Source organism: Motacilla alba, chromosome 8, assembly GCF_015832195.1.
Source record: "Motacilla alba alba isolate MOTALB_02 chromosome 8, Motacilla_alba_V1.0_pri, whole genome shotgun sequence".
Lineage (NCBI taxonomy): Eukaryota > Metazoa > Chordata > Aves > Passeriformes > Motacillidae > Motacilla > Motacilla alba.
The window spans coordinates 3,263,423-3,287,467 of NC_052023.1; the positions used below are offsets into that span (position 1 = coordinate 3,263,423).

Sequence of the window (24,045 nt, forward strand, 5' to 3'; positions counted from 1 at the left end):
ATAACCCAAGCGTAATTTTGTTATTGCGTGACTCCTGCTTGCATTTAACTGGGAATTGCAGCCTAGGCCAATACTAAAGAAGGAATTTCTCTCAAGTTAAGTGTGTAAAGTCCATCTATGTGAATATTGACTCCATGGACTCAAGTCCATCTGAGTGAATCATGTTATTCCTCGTGCTATTCCTGCCAGTCCAAATACTGGCACTGGGGTACCTGCAACGGGTTGTCTTGTGTTCTCTTGAGTGGAACAAATGAATATTCCTTGTCCCTGTGTGCAGGAATTATTGACAGAAAATACCCAGTGCTTCAGAGTAAAGTGACTGCATTTTATTTCTCATTAAAATTAAAATGTATACTTTAAATGATCAAAGGATATTTTTAACATGGACAGTACAGTAAGAAGAAATTACCCGCATCACACATGCCTGGCAATTTGCCTGCTGTTCCCAGCTCCCAAGCCTCTGGATCACAAGCTGTTCATGATGGAGCGATACTCTCTCTGGTGCTCCACAAGCTTCAAAAATACTTCGTATTTCTTGTCATAAAATCTGTGTAAGAAAGCTAATGTCAGCAAAGCCTGAGATTTGGAGATTTAAATCCCTTGCAATATATATGTTTACTTGCTTCTCTTAGCATTAAAGACACTTTACTCTTTCCTAGGTAGAGCTGCTGCTGGGGTCAGAGCCCTCCCTGTGCGCTGCTGGGGCAGCTTCCACCCAAGCTGTGACTTCCAGATGCAGTTCCACCTTTCATTTCCCTACAGCCAGCTCGGCTTCTCAGACAGCTTTCCCCAGAGTCCTCTGTCGTGAGAGTGAGGAGACACCAGAGCTTCACGGAATTCATTCAGGTGGCAAAAATCCTCCAAAATCACCGAGTCCAACCATTCCCCCAGCACTGCCAAGGCTGCCACTACCCTGTGTCCCCAAATGCCACATCCACAGGGCTTTTAAACCCCTCCAGGGATGGGGACTGCCCTGGACAGCTGTGCCAGGGCTGGACAACTCTTTCCATGAAGAAATTTTCCCAAATATCCAATCTAAACTTTTCTTGGCACAGTTTGAGGCCGTTTCCTCTTGTCCTGTCTCTTGTTTTGGGAGCAGACCCCGACTCCCCTAGTTGTCCCCTCCTGTCAGGGAGTTGTGCGGAGCCACAAGGGCCCCCCTGAGCCTCCTTTTCTCCAGGCTGAGCCCCTTCGCAGCTCCCTCAGCCCCTCCTGGGCTCCAGCCCTTCCCCTGGACAGGCTGCGGCCCCTCAGAGTGAGTCCCGTGCTGCGGGGCCCAGAGCCGGGCACAGGCCGCGAGCCGCCGCCGTGTCCCGCCCGGGTCCCCTCAGCCCGGACCCGCCGCCAGGGGGAGCCCGCGCGCCGCCGCCCGCGGAATCCGGAGCCCTCAAAAATGGGACGCAAATTAACCCCGAGAATCCATTGAAATAGAAGATAACCCTTAGAAACCGACGGAAATCATCCTTTAAAATGTAATATTACTAATCCTTAAAATAGAATCTAAATAATCAAGCTTTAAAAATTAATAGAAATAATCCTTAGAAATACAGTAGGAACAATTCTTAAAAATATAATATACTGTGATTCCTAAAGTATCTGTATGCTAAGCACTACTGCAGTCGAGCAGGGCTGGGAGGAGACACACCCAACCTCATCTCCAGACCCCAACTTTATCTCCCTTGAACTCTCCCAGTGGAACACACCAGGGCCAGCGTTACCTTTTATGCTCGTGGTTGGGCTGCACAACTTTTCCAATTTTCCCCATTTTCGCCATGGCCTCCTAGGAAAAGATACACACCAACTGGAAAAGCCTGTTTTGATTTAAAATACTTTTTGACAAGAACAAGATGTTTCAAAACCAATTGGAACATTAGTGATGTATTTTGTTTCGGCTGAACAGGCCAGATGGCAGCAAATATGTTCAATCCCATTATAAAGTAGTCAAGAGAACAAAGCTCTGCAGACCCTCAGTAACCAAAATCTGTTCCTCTCTCTCACTGGGAGTCCCAGGCAGAACAGAGTTATCTTTTATTATTTACTCTAACCAAAGGAAATGTTAAACACTGCATCCCTGGAGGGGAGGGTTCTCAAATAAAATGATACTGTACTTGAGATCCTGTAATCATATTCTGAAAGTATCGGTTCCCTGCAGCAAGGGAGGACTCAGGGGTGCTCTACAAGCTGAAGGTAACCTGGAAAGGTCTGTTCTGCAGCTCCCAGCTGCCCTCACATTCCAGCACAAAGGTGTAAGAGGCAAACTCTGATCCTGCTCTGCTTTTGGCCAAAACAAAGTCAGAGCTCACAGAATCCCCTGCAGAAGGAGTCTCTGGGACAGTCATGTGTGGAAGGGAGAGGGATGAGTAATTTGGTTCCTTTTCTGATCTCTGTGAGATTCTGATTTTCCGTGGATTCTCCCAAGCAATCCCACGGGAATGAGAATCACCCAAGTTAAGAGGCCTGAGCTCTCAGGATACAGCAGAGGCAGCAGACACTCCGTGACTTCACAAGGAGAATCAGAGCAACAGCTTCTAGATGGGAGAATGTTAAAACCATTAAAGGTCAGGACTCAAGAGTCAGTGTGTGACTAAATCAGGGTTCAGAGTTTCTAAGCAGGACCCTGAACCTGTTTTAATGCAGTGCCTAAGAATGAGGATGACCCTGGAGAACAGGCAGCCTGTGCTGCTGCTGGAACCTTCCTGCCAGCTGCTACAGCTGGATTTTTAAAAGGTTTGGATGATTTTACAGGCTGGAATACCTGCCCTAGTGAAATCTGTGCTTTCCACTAATCCAGCACTTGACAGCAAATGATTTCACAGAACTTCATAACGTGGAAGAGCAATGTCAGTGCAGTGTCACTGGCCCAGGGCAGGCTCTACCAAAGGCAAAAGCATTGCCAGGTGTGCAGTCAGGACTCCACTCTGCTAAGGGTGCTGATACAGCAGCAGGAAATATTTCTGTGCTCTCATATGCCCATTCTCCTTCATACGTGCAGAGGCTGATTGTACTTCGATTCCCCAAGAAACACCCTTGAAATGACACTTACAGAGAGATAGTGTGTTCTTTTGCCTGGGACATGTGAGCCTGCTGGCACTGAGACTCTGCACAGCAGCCAGATTAAAATACTGCCATGGAAAGGCTGATATCCTTCCCAGTAAGAGAAATGGGCATTTTATTCCCTGGCCTTTAACAGGTGACGCTGACAATGCTCAAGCATTGTCCCTGTTTACAATAGTCAGTCCCTTACACGGCCAGCTGGATTTACAGACTATCCAAAAAATGAATGAACACACAGAAAAAAAAAAAAAAAAAAGGCAACTCAAAGTAGAAGCCAATTCCCTCTGGTACAATGGCTACTGCTTTTCCATTGTGCCTTAGGGAAAACAAAGCCCCCTGAAACACTCTCTCACTAATGGAAGAGTCACCTTCCTTTCTGCTCCCTGCTTTACACCTCCTTTTGAACTGCCCTGGAGACACTGCACGAAAATAAACCCATAACATCTGAAGTGTCTATACAGGCAAATCCATTTTTTATCACAGGTGCAACAAAAATGAAAGGGAGGGCCATACTTTGCATTCCCCTGTCTGTGCACACTCAGGACCTGGACACAGCACCACTCCCAGGCTATCTTCTGCCTGTGACACGGGTGCTCCACACCCTCGTGTTCTGCTGCACTCTCACAGCTTCCAGAAAATGCTGCTTCTCTTCTGCTGGACCCCCATCATCCACCCTGAGCTAAGGAGGAAGACTTCCAAGTTTATCAGTTTTTCAGTTTATCCTCTAAAATACTTTGGTGTTTTTAAATCTACTGAAAATACACAGACCTTTGAGAATCCACAGCATTAAAGTCTCACAGCAACTACCATGGGTCTATGGAATAGCATGGCAAAAAAATACACAGCCAGCAATTTTCAACAACTCACTCATTCTGTGTTGCTCAAAATATCCTAAATTAATTCTCTCTCTCTATTCACATTTTAGTTGTGTGTATTTCTGTGTTTTAAAGTCAGTTTGGTCATTGTTAGCTTGAACAAAAAAACTTTACTCCCAGAGGAGAGTCTTTTCAACAATTTTCTGGGGACAAAGAGGAACAGAACATTGAAAATATGAATTTATAATGACACGGGAAACAAAGGAACATTAGAATTGCATTACTGAATCGGATCAACCTTGTGCACTGCTCTGTCTCCAACAAAGCCTTAAATATAGCAAAGTGATAATACTGCTGTTCAGAAATAGTTTGTTTGAGGGTTGACATCCAAATCCATAATTCCAGTCACCAAGGATTTCACAATCTTAATTTGAATGACGCTCTATCTTCTTTGTTTGCCAGTCTAGACAGTACAATGAATACAGTGATTTAAAACACAATGAATTCTCTCTTAAAACAAAATATTTTGTAAAATTGCTTTTTAATCATTTCTTTTCTCTCTTTCTATAAAGGCTATGCTATAAATAAACCCTGAAAGTTCGCATTTGATCATCGTTTCTAAAGGCTGGGCAAGAGGCAAGTGAAGGGTTTACACAGAAAAAAAAGAGAGGCACTGTGGAGCAGAAATAAAGGGATGCATTCATGATTTCTAACCTTTTGTTGGAGTGTCAACGCTGAGACAGATACAAGCCAGTAAACACTCTGCTCTCCATGGAGAGACCCAGCCCAGAGGGGTTATCCCTGCCTGGGAAGGGACAGGGAACCAAACTCCCCAAGGCCCACCAAGATCTCAGGACAAGGTGCCATTTTGCTGCTGGGAAGGTCAGCAGCCACTCAAATCTGCTCGGTCCTGGTGGCTGAATTCCACTCTCCAGCATCATCTGGGGCTGGGGATCCATCCCTTGCCCAGCTGAGGAATCCAGGGCAGCCCCAACAGGCAGTGGATCTTCAAGGGAAACCCTACTGGAATCCAGGGCAAATCCTGTCTCCTAGGGAAGCCCAACTTTCACACAACATCTTAAAGCTGGAAATTTCAACCATCGCCCCTTCAATAATGGGAAGGAAAAGGTTTTTAACCCTGTGTAGGAGGAGGCAGCAGGAGAAGCCCATCAGCCTGGCACAGGAGCCACAGGAGGTGCACACAGGGAAGAGCTTCAGGCTGAGACCCATCTTCTCTGATTTCCTACCCTTGGGATCCTCAAGAGCTGCCTCACAAAACCCAGCACATCCCACAGGAGAAGCCCACGTCCCTTGGGACTGCACAGGGAGGCCAGAGAAACCCACCTGTGGATAGAATCACAGAATCAACTAGGCTGGAAGAGACCTTGGAGATCATTAAGCCCAACCTAGAATAGTCCCCAAGTCTGATTTTCAGCTGTGACTCAAGGACTGATGAGGTTGAGTCGTACTGAAAATTAATGGGATGTGAGCCTTAAAGTGTGAGAAATCAGATTTAGGGACACCAGCCTTAGTTCAGAAAGTCAAGTAACAAAATCCCAATTGGGATTTTTCTTTATTTTGAGACTTAAAAAATTTTATCCAAAGTTAAATGGATAAGGCATCTGTGCACAAATGCAACTTCCCAGCTGTGTTCTCATCACTCAGTCATTTTGGTAATCCCAAGAAATGCTTGGACTTTAACCTAAGGTAATTATTAACAACAAAACAACCACAGATCATTTCAAGTTCTCCGGTACCATTTCAGTGGCTGAAAGCACGTGGCTGCACAAAGCACCAAGCTGGGGGATCTGATGCTCACACTCAGGCCAGCCTCACCTCTCCAGTGTTTCTGTTCAGTTTTCCTGTTTCAGTGTTCCTGTTTTTTTCAGTTTCCTGATCCAGCAGCAGGAGGAAAATAATGTCAAAGTTGCCCCATTCACAAGACTGAAATGTAGGAACATTCTTCCCACCAAAACTGTCCTGATTTTAGGATTCAGAAGGTGTTAACCTTCAAACTATCAGAGTGACATTCCTTACCCTTCTAGTCCTCACAACAAATAAAACAAATAATGTTGTGTGTAATAATTTCACTTGTTCTGCAGCAGTGAAGAACCTCTCTCTCACTCATCTCTATTCCACACACACAAACTCAGCTAACAGATGTCTTTAGCATCATTTTAAGAAGTTCAGTGACAGATATATTTGGATTTGAGGGGCATAAATAGATTTCTTGAAATGCTGATGTTGAAGAAATACTTTTAAACTTCTGTAAGAATTTTAAGCAATGCTGCTATTTCCTTCTAGGCTTTTATTTAGGGATTGCTTTGGAGATTCAAAATTCATCTTATCTGTGTTTACAGGAGGTACATGAATGTCTTTCTGCAGAACATTACTTTTTAGTGGTATATGACTGCATGAAGAAAGCATGTGATGGACCATACATAATATTTTTCTAGTGGTTTTTACGCCCCCCCCCAAATTTGTTTGAGTTATAGGGGCAGATCTTGGCAGCGTGCACAAAGCCCAGAATCTGTAACTCAATTCTCTGTGGGTTTCTAGATGGAATGAGCCAAGTTTTAAAACACATTATGGATAAATATTAGAGCTGAGCAAAAAATTCACACCTAAGACCAAAGTGTGAAAATTTGGCTTTGATTCATTTAGTGAAAAGGTGGAAAATTTCACACAAGTTTGTGTTTTCCTTTTGCTCTGATCCAACATTGATTTCTGTGCCTGTATCAAACCTCAGAAAGAGAGAGAGGAAGAGTTTCTGTCTGTCTGTGCGCATGAGATACAGAGGAGGAGGGAGAAGAGGATGGAAGAATGGAGGGCTGGCAAGCAGGACACCAGCTCAGGACTTGAGTCTGTCTTGAGCAGGACCAGCTCAGGACTTGAGTCTGTCTTCCAGGAAAAGTCACTGGCCTTTGGAATCTCTCTGTCCATATGTGGCCCTTCTTAAAGGAATATTTTATGCATTTGTTTGTTACACTGAGGCAGCTCAAAAGAAGCCCAACATTATTCTTCCCTTCAACCACCCAACTGGAGTTGACAGAGGCCAACTGGATGGATCCTGAGCACTGAGACAAGGTGCATTTCTGGTTCCAGCACTGAATCAAATTCCAGAAGTTTCAAGAGATTTCTGGGGTTATCTGGGACATGTAATTTATTATTTTAATTTTCAGTTACATCTCTCTGCAGTGGGCTGGGCCATTTCCCCAGTTTGGTTTGGCTGGGGCACAGAGTTTGCACGCTCAAGGTGTGTCCCCAGTTCTGCACTGTGGGTGCCACACAGAGCTCCCAGCCCTCCTGCATCTTCCACATCCCACTGAAGCATGGATCACCCGATCTGTCCTGCACCACCAGACAAAATTGTCACTCCTTTAGTACCAGAACAAATGGAAAAGAGCTCTCACAGCAGCAGACAAGCACAGGTAAGCCACAGGATCACTTTTGCCTCCAGAGCACCAACTTTGCCTCTCCCTCAGGGTCTCCACAGTGCCAGCCAGGCTGTGGTCATCCAGTGTGGTGTCCCAGAGCCCAGTCAGGCTGGCCCGCCACAGGCACAGCCCTAAGAGGGGCAGTAGTGGCAGGGCAGCTGCTGGAAGGGTGCCTTGCCATGCCAGCCATGATATTAATTACTTATTCCACAGCCCAAATTTAGAATGGGATGAGGGTCAGCTCTGATTGCCACATCATCTATCAGCTGAAAACTATGTTTGGGTCTAAGCTCCAGCCACTCTGCTACTAAATATAGGTTGGTTAGTTGTTGATTTGAGTCTGCACTCCCCCAAGTTGCCTCTGACTAGCAAATAATTAAGCAGTTTGCTTTGTGAGAACTCTGCTGCTGGCACCTCTTCATGCCCAAAGCTGCTTGGACACAAACCTGACAGCTTAGCAGGGGTTTCAGCTTCCCTGGGCAATGGAAAGAGCCCAAGTGCTCAGCTCCTGTTTCAGCTTCACAGACTGCTGGCACTGGGTGCCATGAATCAAGTCTGTGAGCACCACCCAAGCAGTCTGGGGCAGGGCTTAGCTGCTCTTCCCCTGACAGGAGCCTGTGCAGCGTCTCCATGAAGGGACTGTTCCCTTCAGTGGCTGTGTGTGAAGGTCCCAGCCCATGCCATGGTGCTGATGGCACAGCAGGAATGGGCTCCTGACTCCAGCACCAACTGGCACTGGCAGCACATCTCCCTCACCCCCTTCTGAGGTGGAATAAATTTAACCACGCACAGCGTCGCTGTTAAAACAGACTAAGAAGGTCTGTCCATTGAAACCACATGAAAATATCTTGATTTAACACAGTTTTTAGGCTTGGAAATGTGATGCTGACATAGGCAGCTGTGTTTAACAGAACACAAGCTCAGCTGGGAGTCAGGAGAGCAAATTCCTCCACCAGTTCCTGATGCTGGGCACTGCTCAATCCACCCTCTCCCTACCCATCCTTCCTGGGGATGGAGCAAACGAATCCAGGGGATGCTCCTCTCCATAACCTGCAACACATTGCTTTGCTTCTCTGGCTCCCTCCTCACCCTTTGCCTGCAGCATGTGTCCCAATGCTTCTATGCTCAATTTTAGGTGGTAAAGCCTTTGGGGCAGTCAGGGAAGGTGTGTGATTCCACATGGACATAGACACCAAGAACCGAGCTGGGCACAAAGCAATCCCTCCCTGCAAGGGTGGGCAGGCCCTGGCACAGGGTGTCCAGAGAAGCTGTGGCTGCCCCTGGACCCCTGGAAGTGCCCAAGGCCAGCTGGAACACAGCTTAGAGCAGCCTGGGAGAGTGAGAGATGTCCCTGCCCAAACCACTCCACAATTCTGATTTAGTCCAGGGAGGGTAAAACAGAGACACTGAAGATCCAGCCCAGGGGATCCTGACACTCAGCTGGACACTCCACTCAATATTTAGCTGAGCTGCACCACTTCCTCCAAGGTGCAAAATTCAGATTTATTTGGCTGATTTCTTTCAACATCCATAATGAACATTCAGCTTTCCTCACATTTAGTCCCCAAGTTCAAACTTTTATTTGCCATCTGGCAACAGACTGGGCTTTACTGGGGGGAGGGCATAGGAAAGGGGCTTTTTTCCCCTTTTTTTTTTTTTTTTTTTTGCATCTGTATTTGCTTTATGAGCTATGGCTAAGGCATCATTTACACATGGGGAACTGGATCAGGTTCTCACAATTCATTCCATATGTTCACTTATGCTGTCAAAACATTTTTTCAATCTAATTAATCCACACACGTCTCTCTGTTCATTTCCCCACTTTGGGCAGTTTCAGCATTTTTGGGGTACCTAGCTGGGATTGTCATAAAACCAACTTCTGCCTGTACTTTGCTTTAGGGTTACTCTATCAAGAAAGCAAAACTATTTGCAATATTTCACTCTTCTTCATCTATTTATTCTTTCCCTCTTTCCAACACTGGCTGAGGAGATTTCCTTTCCTTTCCTTTCCTTTCCTTTCCTTTCCTTTCCTTTCCTTTCCTTTCCTTTCCTTTCCTTTCCTTTCCTTTCCTTTCCTTTCCTTTCCTTTCCTTTCCTTTCCTTTCCTTTCCTTTCCTTTCCTTTCCTTTCCTTTCCTTTCCTTTCCTTTCCTTTCCTTTCCTTTCCTTTCCTTTCCCCTTCCCCTTCCCCTTCCCTTTTCCCTTCCCTTTTCCTTTCCCCTTCCCTTCCCTTCTCCTTTCCCCTTCCCTTTTCCTTTCCCTCTTATCTTTCAAATATATTCTTTGCCATGCTCCAGTATCTACCTGAGGTTAATGAGGAAAAACCCTGCTGTGAGTTTTGATTTGGGATATTTTTTAACTGGTTCATCTGATGTGTGGTTTACTATTAAAAGAAAAATCACTGTACCTAAGAAATATGCTTACGTTTTACCCAATCTGGACTGCATTTGGGAAATTACCCTGGACAGGGGCTCATAAAAAACAAGAGACCTTTAGAAAAAGTCTTTCACTACTGTAAGCCAGTAGAAGGTTGAGATGTTAAAAGAGAGAGTAAAACTGCATTAAAATATAGAGAGAACCTTTTAGTAACCTTACAGATATCCCATGTCCAACAAAAAATACAATATCATTTAAGAGGTACAGAGATCTCCAACGAGTGGTGAACAGAGAATAAATCCTTGAAGAAAAAAATAGAAATCTTTTGGGAGTTTAGCACAGCACAGAGAAGGCAGCTGTCCATGGCACAAGGCATTTGGCTTCCTTGCCATGATTGCTACAGACAAGGGGTCAGCAACCTTTTCCAGCACACTGCTCCAGAAAGTATTTTTCTCTCCCAAATTAAAGGCTAGCAGCAAGTGAACTGAGTGAAGCTGAAGCAAAGCACACTCATCATTGCAGGGGGGTGGACTAGATGACCTTTAAAGGTCTCTTCCAACCCAAACTGTTCTATGATTCTGTGATCAGCTGATGATACTGTCCTGTTTTATTTAAAACTGAGCATCCTTTCCCCTCCAGATCTGACAATCAGCCAGGGATGAGAAGCTACTGCTCTCATTTGTCTTCTGCCACTACAACTGTCCTCCAAGAGTGCTCTTTCTAAAAAAAAGCACTTTAAATGCTGGATACAAATTGCTAAACAATTTTATTTTGTGAAGGATTCCTTAAAAACCTGGGAAGCCTGGTCTGAGGATGGGATGGCCAGTCAATTGCCAAATGTGCTCTAATAGCAGCAAGGGAGAGGCTCAGTCTGAGCTGTGGAATTCCCATGGACACAGAACTGAGAGAGTTTCATAGGAGGAAACTGCAAGAGTCACACCAGAAGAGGTGCTCTGCTCCCCCTGCTCCTCCAAACTTTGGCTCGTATGTCTTTTGGAGACCACAGGGAAATGGTAAATACAGTTCCCTTTAGCACTAAAGCTTCTCTGTCAGCAGGCATCTCTTTATGTGCACAATGCCTGTGCATTGCAATCACATTTATTCCACAGAAAACCTGTAGGCACCGACTTGAACAAATTAATTTGGAATAAACTATTCTTATTGGCAAATGTCAGGTTGCCCTCATCACCACTCTGCCTGATGTTTTTGTATACAAACCCAAGAACTATTTATTCACACCTGCCCCAGAGCCAGAAAGAGCCTTTGATTACAGTAATATTCAATAGCCTCTGTTACTGAGCAAATCCAAACCTGTCACCCAGCACTGCCAGCAGGAGTTTTAAAGGTATCTCAGGCATCTTTTCCCTTAGCAGATGTTCTAAGAAAGCATTTGTATTCATTTGGCAAATAGAAAAAGAGCACATTTTATAATTGCCTGTGCCCAAAACAAAGGCTGGTTCTGTCTGCAAGCACCCCAGTTGGAATTAGAAGGGCATTTGCTGTGGGAGTGAGGCACCAGTGGCACCAGAGCTGGGCTAGGCATAGCCTGAGCTCCAACATAGCCCCATCCTGAAAGCTGAGATCCCACAGAGAAGAGCACCCAGGACAGTCTCCACCTTCCCGTCTCCAAGTTTTGGCCAGGTGGGAAGCCTGGGGAGCTGGTTTGGAAGCTCTCCTTTTTATCTCCACGAAAGGCAAACAACACCAAATCCTTCCAGAGGGATGTTCTCACCTTACAACACCCGGCCAGACACCATTCCAACTTTTACTTTGCTATCTCATCCTATTTTCCCAGCTTTTTAAGAAGCCCCCAGTGAGCTGAACCTTGTGGCTCCTACTTCCAAGCAAGCCTTACCCCTTCACAGCCACTTCAGTGAGAAATTCCGAACCCACTGCTCCTGAAGTGCATATGGGGGAATGCTCTTCCCAGCACACCTTCCATGACTGTAGTCACTGGATTCATTGGCTCCTGAATTTTAAGTCACACAGGCCCTGAGATCAGCTCAGCTGGTCAGAACATGGTGCTGATAATGCCAAAAGTGTGAGTTTGATCCCCACTTGGGGGCCCTTCACTTGATGGACTTGATCATCCCTGTGAGTCCATGCAACTCAGAATATTCCGTGATCCTGCGAAGCACCTCAGTTCCTCACATATTCCATGAGAATCACTGACACCACGAGATTAATACCAAACACTCAGGAGGAAAATCTGGCCAATGGGGGACACAACTGAAGAAAAACCACTTTGTGCTTCACCATTCAGCTGATCCTAAGAACTGAGCCAATTCCTGCTGAAAGACAGCAAGCTGGGAAAAGAGATGAATAGCAGAGGCCCAAATGGTTCATGAAGCTTTTCACTTGTAGGTCACTGAGCAGAACCTCAGTGAGGGTTGGGAGCTATGGTGAGCTGCCAGCTTTTTATCATGTCCTCTGCAAAGGGGATTTACTGGTTTCAAAATAATTTCTATTGTATGCAGTTTTCCCAACATTAAATGCTCCATTGTCACAGCTCAGTCACTGATAACCCTTTGCAAAGCCCCGCAGGAGAAACTGCTGCCACCACCTGAATGCTTCCTTTTAAAATCCCACTTGGAGAAGTGTCCTGACTGTGAATTGGGGCTGGAGGAGCTCAAAGAGCCTTCCCCAGCTATGGGTGGGGGCACAGCCCTGCAAGGAGAGTGGCAGTGCAGCTGCACATTCTGCTCCTGAGTGGAGCAGAACTGGGGAGAGACAGAGCCCAGCCCTGTCCTTTGCTCCCCACAGAGGCTGCTCCAGGAAGGAGGTGCTGGCAGCACCACAGGCCTGTTCTCTGCAGAAAGTACTTTCTGAAAGAAAAAAAAAAAAAAAACAAAACAGAAGAAGCAAAAATGAACAACTCTATCATTATCTGATGTGCTGAGATCTCGGCAGAGATCAGCTCAAAGATCCATATTGTTTACAGCAGCTGATGAGTCTCACAAGTGCTGAAGCTGTGCTCTCGCTTAAAGTGCTAACATATTTACAGTTTTCAGTCCTGTCCTTAGCACTTATCTGTCATTTCAAGATGAATGCTCCTTTTGTACAGCCTAATCACTTGCACGAACACTCCACCAGCTCAAAATCCCAGATTTGTTTCGCTTTTCCATTAGCAGCAATTCTGAACTTTGGAAATTGCTTCATGCAGCAAATCTGGAAAAAAAAAAACTACTTTTTGTTCAAAGGTATTTCTTTGGCTGTGACGAGTCTAGAAGGGAGGGAAAGATATTAAATTACTTTTATCTGATGCAAGTCTGAATTTTACTGCACACCTTTCTAAACACACTTATCCATTGTTCTGCTCTGGCTTGGTTATTGACATTGGAAGAATTAGTGAAGATCTATATAAAAACAGACAGGATCAGCAACATATCTAACTAAATCCTTGATAAGAAGTCATTTTTTCATGCTCAACAATCTTTTCTTTATTCACAATATTTCAAACATTTGGTAGGATCCCATCCTGCCCCCTCCCCTCCCAACAAACAGTAGGAGCATGTGCAATTAAAAGCTGTCAGTCATTCTGGTTTTACAGGAATAAAAGGAATGTGGGTCATTCTACAACTCAGTAACTTAATTTAAAAAAATGCAACCCAGGCATGCAAGAAAATGGATACAGTTCTAAGGAGGAGGTCTTACCCCGTTGGGTGTTTTACATTACTCTCATTGGGTTACTGGCCTGTCACAAATCAGTTTCAGATGTACCCCAGAAAACACTCAGCAACGCAAGATGCATCTGTTGTTTCTGCTAATCCTAGTCCCACTGCAGTCAAAAAAGGGCAACATCTGATTTTCAGAAGTCTCCAGAAATGTCTACAACTGCAGTTTAGAAGGGTTCAACCCTGAGCAAGAGGAGCACCTCAGTTATGTGTTGGGCACAGCATTAGACACCTAAAGCTTCAGGCTGGGAATGAAAATGCTGATCTGGAGTTAGCCTTTGCTGTTCCTAAGAAATTGCCAATCCAAACCCTGAGTGAATTTGTGCTTTAAAGGATGTGGTCTCCCACTCCTTCCCAAATATTCTCTAAAAACAAGAATTCTGCATATGAAGTGCATTTTTGTGCAGATGTACAACACAATCTTTAAATGTTCTGAATGCTGTAAATACTAAAACTTGATACAAACATCAGAGTTGTTTGCATATGCCACAGTATATAAGCCATTTTCCATATTATATACATAGCAATGAAAATTAATAACAAACTGCAGTTTCAAAAGTAATATTCTGAAGTCCAAAGATGTTCCAATTATGTGTAACTGTCTTGTCAATCTACAGCCTTTCCATTCTGACTTATTTTAACCCACCAGAGCAACACCTTTAGCATCATCATAGATTTTCTTCGCACTTTTTGTTCTATTACTTTAATACAACAATAAACCCCACCTCTGTAAACATCACTAAATCTGCTCCACAAGTCAGGAGGAAGAAGAACAAAGCTAAACAACTTGGCCAAAGTCACAGACAAAGTCAGTGGCTGAGGTGGGAATAAAGTCTATGTACTCTGCCTCTCAATTACACAGATTGTTTTCTCATTGCAAAGTTCTGCTTTTATTTATACTCAGAAGAGCTTGTTGCTGCAGTAGTTTGTGTCAATCTGAACAAGCACAGAGTGCCTCCCATTACCAGGCTGTTAATAACAACTACTTTGGCAAACACTGAATTTTTCCTGTGTCCTTAGGAAACACTACACTACATTTTACAGGGTATTTGTTTGATCTGGAAAGCCAGGCAACTCACTCCTTATCTCCAGGACATGAAACAAGCCTGGGATTTGAGGTGTCCAACAGTTCTGGACATCCATATCTGTTCATACTTAAGGAATTACAATAGGAGCAGGGATGCTGATAAACCAAGAAAAGCCCTTTTTCCTTAACCCTTCCTGGTAACGCTGCAGAAAAATCCACCATGGCTGAAACAGGAGCAAAAACCTCTCCAGCCCTAAATCCTATGGCTGTGTTGCATCTATCCATGAGAGAATTTCCAGCTTTCTGGAGGCACAATCCAAAGAATGGCAAATACCATCATTTGGAGACATTTAGACAGTTACAAAACATATAAAAAAGGGTGCAGGGGAGGGAAATTGGGCAGGAAAGCAGGAAGGCAGTGGAATGACACTGGTGTGAGAGATGCTGTGTAATTAGCCACTAGAGGGAACAAGAGTCATGCTCTTAATTAAGGTGCAGCCTCTTTTAGCAGGGGGGGTTTGAGGGTTATCCTTGCCCAGGGAAGCTGGATGGGAAGGGGTTGAAGCCTTTCCCTGTAAACTTTGGAGTAGGACAAAGCTTTCCTGCCCTTTGTCTGTGCTTTATTTTCCTCTTTCAGATCTCTATAGGCCTTGGCATAGGCAGGGAACAAGACTTGAAGAATTCATACACCTTTCACATCTCCTACCTGCAAGTAACTGTTTCTTGCACCTGGTAAAAATGTTTAAACAAAAACCTGGGATCAGAAAGGATGAGACAAAGGAGAGCATGAAAAAGTAGGGAAAATGGTAAAAGAGAGAAAGCTGTATTTTGCAGACAGGGTACACTTTGGTGTTGGCTCTTTTGCAGGAGAAGGGAAGAAAAATCACATTCACGTCATTGCAAATGGTGTGAAAAATGTGGAGTGATGCTCTGCTGACATCAATAGACTGAGACAGTGGTTGGGAGGGATGGGAAGGACCTGCACCCCCTCTTGCCTGCTGACCTGACTGGAGCTGCATGAGAAAAATGAATGAGGTCAAGAGCAAAAGCCCCTCTTTTCCTCTGCTGCTGCTGAAGGACACAGACCTATTCAACAGCACAGCAAGGACTGAATCACAGACAAACAATCTTTTTATTACCATAAAAATGACAAATAAGTAACAGTTACAGCCTGTAAACACAAGACTCAAATTAAATAGAGTTCTAAGTGGTACAGGGTAAGTGGAAGCAGGATCCCACTCCTACTAAAGCCAGCTCAGCCTAAAGAGTATCAGATGTTACCCGGGCCTTAGAAGGCCTGGGACATAAACTATGCGTGTAAGAGAAAAAGAAGTCAAATGACTCATGACAGAGTTTGTTTTAATATAAATGACTTCTTCTGGCTCTCTGCTTTTAAAGGCTTGCCATGCTCAGATCCTGAACAGCTAACCTGGGCAGCTAGCTCCCTCAGCCCTGTCCTTCAGTTTGTGTATAAAATGCTGGCATTTACAAACCCCTATTCCTCTGGCTGAGGAAGGACAGTTTATTTTAGCACTGTGATCAGTGCCATCATAAATCTCCCTCTTCCAGTCCAAGAACACTGGCACAGCCCAGTCAGTGTTCATATGCTGTGCCCATAAAACAGAGGGCATTGCCATGAGGCTTTACTGAAGTCCTGCAAGCCTTGAGAGAGGACCTGAGGTGAGGGATCAGCACTGACTGAGCCACAAACCATCCCTGATTCCTTGCTTTTCATTATAAGAGGACATGCGTAAGAGAATGAGATGTGGAAAGAGTTGGGAGGAAAGAGGAGAAGAAAGAAGACCAAGAGATGGGAAAAGTGAAAGTTACTAAACAAAAGAGAAGCACAAACGAGAGGCAAAAATACAAGAGGAAAGAATAAACAACATCAGAGTGGGAGCAGAGAGAAGGAGATGGTGGCTAATGGGGATTTAGTGCTGAAAGAGAAAAGCCCCATCCTTATCTTTATTCTCTCTCCACGCCTGATTCTCCTCTGGGATGAGTGGAATGTCCATGTCCAGAAAGCCACACATTTGGCATTTTGTGTCTTATGGCAAATGTGCTGAATATCTACAGGGGCAAAGTTATACAAAGCAAATGAAAAAAAGTGAATCTTGCTTAGTCTCCCTTTCATGCAATGCAAGAATCATCCCTTAGATGGGACTATTGCAAAATTAAATGACCTTGCAACCACAACCAGTAAATAATGAGTAATGTGCTTGGGTGCTCAAAGCTTTTATGCCAACCAGCCCAGGAACGTGAGGAGAGCTCATCACAAAAAGGCCCCATTTATCAGAAGGGCTTCACACAGCTTAGCATCTTTAGGGCCATTACTCACCTCCCACACCTAAGCTAAGTGCCAGCTCCCAACCAGGAGCCTAACACACATCCCATTTATCTGCTGGAAGACACGTGAGCTGCTTCCCTCACTCTGGTCTAAAGATCCAATACCTAAACTACTTAAAGTTAACAGAAAGGGGTGATTTCACAACAACATATAGCAAACCACCAGTCTGGGAAAAATTAGGCAAAAATTAAGTCTTACCAGAGATTTTGAAAGCAAAAGAAGTCTGCAAGCTACAAGACTCAGCAGTATTTTGCTGAATACATCCAAGGTGATTGTGCTACAGGGCTGGGCAATGAAGGCACCTTTCAAAGGTGATGTGTTATCATCATCACCCCACGGTTTTGGGAAAGAGAGGTTGGGATGGACAATGGTACAGCCCTCCCATACATACCTGTCATGCAGAGACTCTTCAAAGGAAAAACTATTGATTAGAAGTTGGTTTATTTTCCAGAGAGTTCTCCCTCGAGGGGTCCCCTGTGCTTCCCAAGCTCCCAAAGAAGTGACATGGCCAGATCAAACCATCCCTCATTAGTGAGGAGTCCATTGTCACATCACTTTTCTCTGTTCCTTGCCCAAAAACTGTGCTCCCACAAAGCTCCCACACCCACACTCCTCCCTAAAACCTCTACCTGGCAAAGGACTGTCTGGAAGCTGCGTGGCAAACAGCAGCTGACAGCAGGTGCTCACACAAACAGACCCTGCATGGGTCAGGAGGTATTTCTGTACCGAGGGTTAGTGATGCTCAGAGGAATGCAGCTCCCAGGAATGCTACACATTGAGAACATGCCCCATAAATCATTCCTAAGACAACAACCCAACTCGCTTTTGCTGTGCACTTATAAGGCACAGCAAGAAATGGGCACAGCAGCTCTCCTGTTTGTGCTCTTCCAATGTTTTTGAGCCTCATCTGGAGAAATATCTTTGTGCAAAAATCTGCAAGTCAGGCTTTTCCATGCCCACTTGGTGGTCAGCCTTTCTGCCTTTATTTCCCTCAAGAGTGACAATTATGGTCTTGCTACTCATTATGTGGACACGTGTCCCAGTAAAAACAAAACAGAGCCACAAAGGAATTTCATATGGATTCTCTATATCCCACTGCCCAACTTCAAAATGTGCCACAGAAACTTTAAGCACAGGACATGTAAAAAGTTGTATCAAAACAAGAAGGAAAGGGTTGGGAATGGTTGTTACATGTCTTTATCTAAGAAACCAAGGAAACAAGAACATATGATTGAATAAAGAAAAGAGAATGAGAATTGGATTCCAATTCTGAGGAAAGACAAAACCTTAAAAAAGCAGCTGCATTCTAATAGATGTTATGGGATCTCTCCTTCACCATTTCAGATCTGTGATTATATGAAAGGGAATAAAGAAAAATGTCTTTACTGTTAACCATAATAAAATGTATTGGACACTCTGAGATAGTAAACAATCTTGTTAAACTATACAGAGAGAGAAAATGTTAAGAAACAAACCCCTCTAGACACCTTTAGGAGCAAGGATAACAGCATATATAAAACATTAAACTTTTTCAAATACGGGGTAGCAAAAGTACGTCCTAGTGGTCTGAACTAGTGGCACCAAATCCCAACTAAGTGATCATAATGTCCTTCACAAACTTCAGTGTGAAAGACATTCAAGCATTTCAGACAGTGCTGTGACTCCACATGCTCGTGCTTGGCCACAGAACAGTCTGATCCCTGTGCTGACATAGCAAGAGTGCAAATCCCAGATGGAAAATTAATCTCACAATGTAGCCAGATTGAGTTTCCAATTCTCCAGTGCCTAACTTGAAGGTTGTTCTGCTCAGCTACTGAAGAGGTGAGGGCACAGAGACTTTAACTTGTTTGACATCCCAAACATCATTTAAGCAAGACACGCTCTGAAAAGGACCTTCTTGGCTACTGACAGTTACAAAAGATCCATGGTACCCTCCTTTGTCCTCATCCTTCCTATAAAATATTGCTATCACACTTTTCCCTGCCTAAATGGCCTAGACAGAAGGGGAGTCCAAGGTCCAAATGACTTCAGCTGTGTCTCTGAGCACATGGATAAAATCGGTCCCTAAAATAGAAAGGGGAAGGATCACAGTACACTTTTAAGAAAGTATCTATCTCCTACAAAGACACATTTATGGTTTCTTCATATTTATGGTTTTCCTCAAGAAAAGACAAGGTCAGCAAGCTGGAAAAACTGTAAGGTTGTGATATTATTAAACTTCTACAAGCAGATCTTAATCTTATTCTTCTTGAAAAAAATCAACTAATTGTACATCTCCTTAGACAAACTCCACTGTGGTCATTTCATGGTTTGTTACAAAAATATGCAGCAGCAGAAGCTGCACTATTCCAGGCAGCATTTTTTCTCCTGCTTGCCAGGTCCTGGGCTTACTGACAGATGAGAAAAACACCATTGGTTTAAAAAGAGTCTCAACTTGTGCAGATTAACAAAACACTACATCTTACTCTTTGCCAGCATCAGCTGATGTGAGCTTTTACAAAGCTGAAAGACATGACAATGTAAGTGTTAATCCTACAGACAGAGAAGGTTATATTCACATACATGTGATTGTTTCTAACACAGTAATTCAGGGTGTGAAAGAACCAGAACTTGGGAGAAGTCAGTGGAGCTGTGCCACTGTGCAAAGCCAGCTACACTTGCAGCATAAAGACAGATTAAATAGATTTCTTTTGTCATGCTTCCCTCCAAGAGGTCTTAATTACCTTTTCAGTCCATCCTCATAAATATGAAAAATAGGTAATAAAATCTTTATCACCAGTCTCAGCCAGAATTAATAAACAGGGAAGTCACATTGATATCCTGACACACGGTGCCCCATCTCCTTCCACCAGTGCCCAAATGAAAGGCCATGGTTTATTTCATTAGTGTGGTATTTCATGCTTGTTTCTGCTTTCAGAGCAGCAGCAAGGCCACATCCCTAAGTCCTGGGCTGCTGAGGCTGCTGCCTCCAGTGTTAGAAGAGCTGTGCCAAACACTCAGCTCCTGTAAAGGGGCAGTTCTGTTATAGCTGATATATCACACGCACTCACTGCAGCTGCCTTTCCCTGTCATTAAAGAGTTACTGAGAAATTCCAAATCTGAACATTTGTGTACTGCCTGACATTTCAAATGCAGCACGCTGAGCTTCCACAAAAAGGACAGCATTTAACAAAAGACACAGCCTTTGTGTCCCACTACCTGTAGCATCCACAACTTGTTCCTGAAGGAGCAATAACACAAACCAACTGCAAGAGCTCTAATCACCTTTATCATCTCAAGATGTGTCATCTCCCAGTGAACTGGGTCAGGTTCCTGTTTGGGCTCTGATCCAGTAAAGTACTTCAGCACATGGGCAGTCCTGCCTGTCTCCAGCTGAGCTTCTTGCCTACTTGAAAGTCAGATGATGTACTGCAGAGCTGGACTGGGGTACTGGAGTAAACTGGTGTCACTCCTCTGCAATCCTGGAGCAACACTGATTTGCATTAACTGGGAATGCTGCATTAGGATTGTGGACCAAGATCATCTGTCACTGCAGCAGCTATGTGACCTGCTATGACAAACTTTGACATTTACTTAGACAAGTTTTTACCTGTAATAATTTTAAGTGATATAAACCAACCACAAATCATCTGCTGTGACAATGAACTAAACACTACCGCACAGCATGTACTGATCTGATAATACATCAAATGTATGACAACATATAGCTCTAGACATTGCACTCCCCCAAGAACATTTCACAGCAACAGAATTATTTCTCTCCACTCCAGTATAAAAGGCAGCCAGCAGGATGATATCAAATGATGGCAGCTCTGCTTCTCATAAAAGGACCTTGGGGACTGCAAGGAGATTTGTGTATCTGCACTTCAGCAGCACAGCAATGTGGAAATGTTAAAGTTAGTAAAGCAAACAGACCTCAAATGAGAAGGGCAACAGATGTCAAGCAGTATCACATGTCAGTAAACAGCAACAAGGCAGAGGGTACTTTTCTAAGCACTTTTGTGAAAGCATCGTGCGAGCAGCTACAGCCACATCTCAGCTGTGTGATCTCTACACGGTGGTGTTTGTGTGTGTGATTTAACTCCCACCAAGAGAGGAACTCCAGCCACATGGAAATGCTGTCCACTGGAGTCAGCTGAAAGAAAGTAGAAAGGTTTCTACATACTTGTTGTGGCTTGGAAAGTGAAAAAAGTCACACTCTCAAACTGATTGAAAGCTCATTCTGTGCTTGGCAGAGACAAACCAGCATTTATATTCCTCAGCTTTAATACAGAAGGATCATCCTTAGGGCAAAAGAGTAGTAGTGATTCATCTGCTTTTTACCCTCAACTGCAAAGACTTCTGACAGTAAGGCCAAAATATCCTAACTAAAAAGGCACTCTTTGTACCATAAACACCAGGCCACAAGGAACTGGACAGTGGCCATTAAATCACTGCCTTTTCATTTCTCTCTCTCTCATCTATATTTCTCTCAAGATTTCTGGTAAGGAGGCAGCTGACTCTATACAAAAGCCAGAGGCATTGCCAGTATCTTGGTGGTTTCATGCATGCCATATTGGATCTAACTTTATTACACAAGGAATAAAACCACTCTCAACTAGGGAAAGCCATATTTCAGTGTCAAAACACCAAGGAAAGAGGTAAAGGGATGGAGTTCTACTGCCAAGTTGCTGCGCTGAGCCCAGGCTTGGTTAGATGTAAATAATCTCCATGGTCATGGAACATTTTCCATAAAATAGTTTGGTTCTCAAAGTCTCTTAGAAGAAGAAGTCCCAGCAACCAATGCCTACCTAGGAGAGCAGGAGCTTTTTGCTTTGTGCCTGAGGATGGTCTCCACTAAACCTTGGACTCCAACTCTGTATGAGCAGATTTGGAGTTCTTGAAAACAAAGGCAAGGTCACAGCACCTTAACACACTCCTTGTGTACATCATGGTGCCTAAGAAAAACCATCTCCTCCCTCTGCCTTTCCAAAATCCTCTGATTAAGGGAACGAGAGAAAAAAAAAACAACGTGGCAGCAAGGCCTTTGCTAAAAGGTGCATTAATTAAGTAAGGCAAGCCAAAGAAATGATTAATTTGCTGTTCTCCTTCAATATTATGTTTACACAAGTTGATTATAGCACTTAATTACTAATTCACCCTGCTCAAAAACAAGAGTGCTTTACATTTTTAATGAGATGAGGGAAGGCAGCATTCCTGAACTCAACAGGGAGAAGTCATTTTATTTCCTCTTTTGATTTCCCAAGTTATTACCATTTCTAAGGAAAAACTTATCCCTTCCCTGATCTTCCACTCAGTCCTTGCTTTTGAAAATATGGAAATCACGGGACGCTTGCATGAATTTCAATCCATGGCCTGACAGGTGATGCTTTGGAAGAGGAATAGAGGATCAGAGCATCGACTGCAGCATGTCCACTGAAATAAATGGAACAAAATTACACCAGAAACAGCCTGATCCAAAAATGGAAATGGCCTAACCCCCTCCAGTTCTGTCAGCACAAAAGTTGAATATGTCCCAGTACTATTTATGGGTGTTCTTCTGAAAATGTTGTCTCTTCCCCATTGCCAGTTGGTCCCTTACCAAGGCTGTGGACTAATTGTACTCAGGAACTTCTTTACATTCATGACTGTCTGTAACACTTTAATTGTTACAAGGCAAACACTCCGTGTATCCTATGTTCTTCCTGGCTGATCTTTGTAACACTTGTGCTACCTGTGGGGTTTGTTATTTGATTTTTCTCTCTGTTCTACCACCCAACGTCATCCTGAGCCAACTGAGAGGAGATGTCCATCAAATTAAGCAAAACCAAGCAGTGAACAAAGAAAACTCTTCCAGGCTCTGTTGGCACAGAGTTGTGAGTGAATTATTTCCCTGCACCACCTTAACTTCAGCTCCCACCATAGAGTCCACAGACTCTGAGCCAGGGGACCACAAGCCCCAGGGCTCCTGGGGCTGCTTCCAGGGCTGCAGACTGGACCCAAGGGGTTCTTCACCTGCTCAGCTGCTGAACAATTCAGCTAATCCACATGAGATAATTACCTAACACCTCTTCCTATAGAATCCAGCTCATTTTCATGCACCTATGACCTGCTTTATAGAAACAATGAAAAAGCTTTTCCCTATCTTTTTGCAGGCTATACCACCAACTTGCCTAACAACCAAAACCAACAAAGGAAAGACTAAACCTCCCTTAAAAGTTAATTTGAGACCTGAAAAATCTTGTAGTCACAGAGATTCTAAATTCTAGTCCAGTGTTTCACACCAAAAATATTCACAGAAAGCTGATTACAGAGTTACCAACAAAATGCACTCTAGAAAATCAGGGTTTCTTCCCTGCCATGCTGGCCAGTAACAATGCCCCACGTGATGCAGCATATCCAAAATAAATCTGGTAATCTGGTTCCATACAGGTAATTTTATTAATTGCTTTAATACACAATTAAGGAACAGTCAGTGGGCTGCAGGGTTTTATAAGGCAATAATCCTGTTCCCTGGTGTACAGCTCTGTCCCAAAGAGTGGGCTATCAAAAAAAAAAAAAAAAAAAAAATTAGCTGGATGACTGCCAAATCAAACAGCACCTTCTTCCCATTTTCAATTACGTACAAGTGAGGCAGAGTAACGAGGATATACTGGAAACTTTGACATTTATTTATTGAACATTTTACTGAGAAGGAATTGCTGGCTGGCTAAACCGGAAACTATATTTTTACTATAGAAACAATCCCATAGAAAAGCAGGATCCTGCTGCTCAGCATGAAAGGAATGGCTAGAACCAATAAATTGACCCACCTAAGCCAGCAATGTTAAGGTTATTTCATTCACTAGAGGATGTATTTCAAAAATCCAAACCCCAAAAATACAGTCTATTTCACAAATCTTTATGCCAAGCTGTTTTACACAGCACTGTCTGTTGGGGCCCAGCCAGGCTGTGTTAGAGCTCCCACAAAACCACTCAGAGAAAAAGTGTGCAGCATCTGTAGGGGCAATTAAAAAGATAAACCAAGAAGAAATTCAGAGGATTTTCTCCCCTTTCTGGAGATTCTAGAGACTAAATAACCAAGAGATGAAATGGGGAAGAACTCACCACACTGTGTGGTTTCTCTTCTTTTTGGGTAGACCAATTGTTTTACCACAGAGAAGAAAAATGCAGGGAGAGTAAATGAAGAGGAAAATAGGGAAGTCAACATTCTTTGAAGCAACAACATATGGTGGCCAGGCCTGAGAGATGGAGGTTATAAATCTTCCCTTGATAGAATTACCTAAAGATGAAATTGCAGCTTCAAGGAGCTTGAAATTTTCAATCCACACCAGGAG

The 24,045-nt window shown here is 43.8% G+C and overlaps 1 protein-coding gene across 8 annotated transcripts in view; it reads right to left on the reverse strand.

Annotated features, from left to right (window-relative positions):
* Positions 1-304: 304 nt before the first annotated feature.
* FGGY (FGGY carbohydrate kinase domain containing) overlaps positions 305-24,045 on the reverse strand; it is a 133,050-nt gene continuing 109,309 nt past the window's right edge. For all 8 annotated transcript variants that reach the window (XM_038143845.1, XM_038143844.1, XM_038143843.1 and 5 more), the window contains 2 exons: positions 1,719-1,780; positions 305-547 (listed from right to left, as the gene is read on the reverse strand). In XM_038143845.1, coding sequence (XP_037999773.1) covers positions 466-547; positions 1,719-1,780 — 144 coding nt within the window. In that variant the 3' untranslated portion in view covers positions 305-465. The remainder of the gene's footprint in view (positions 548-1,718; positions 1,781-24,045) is intronic.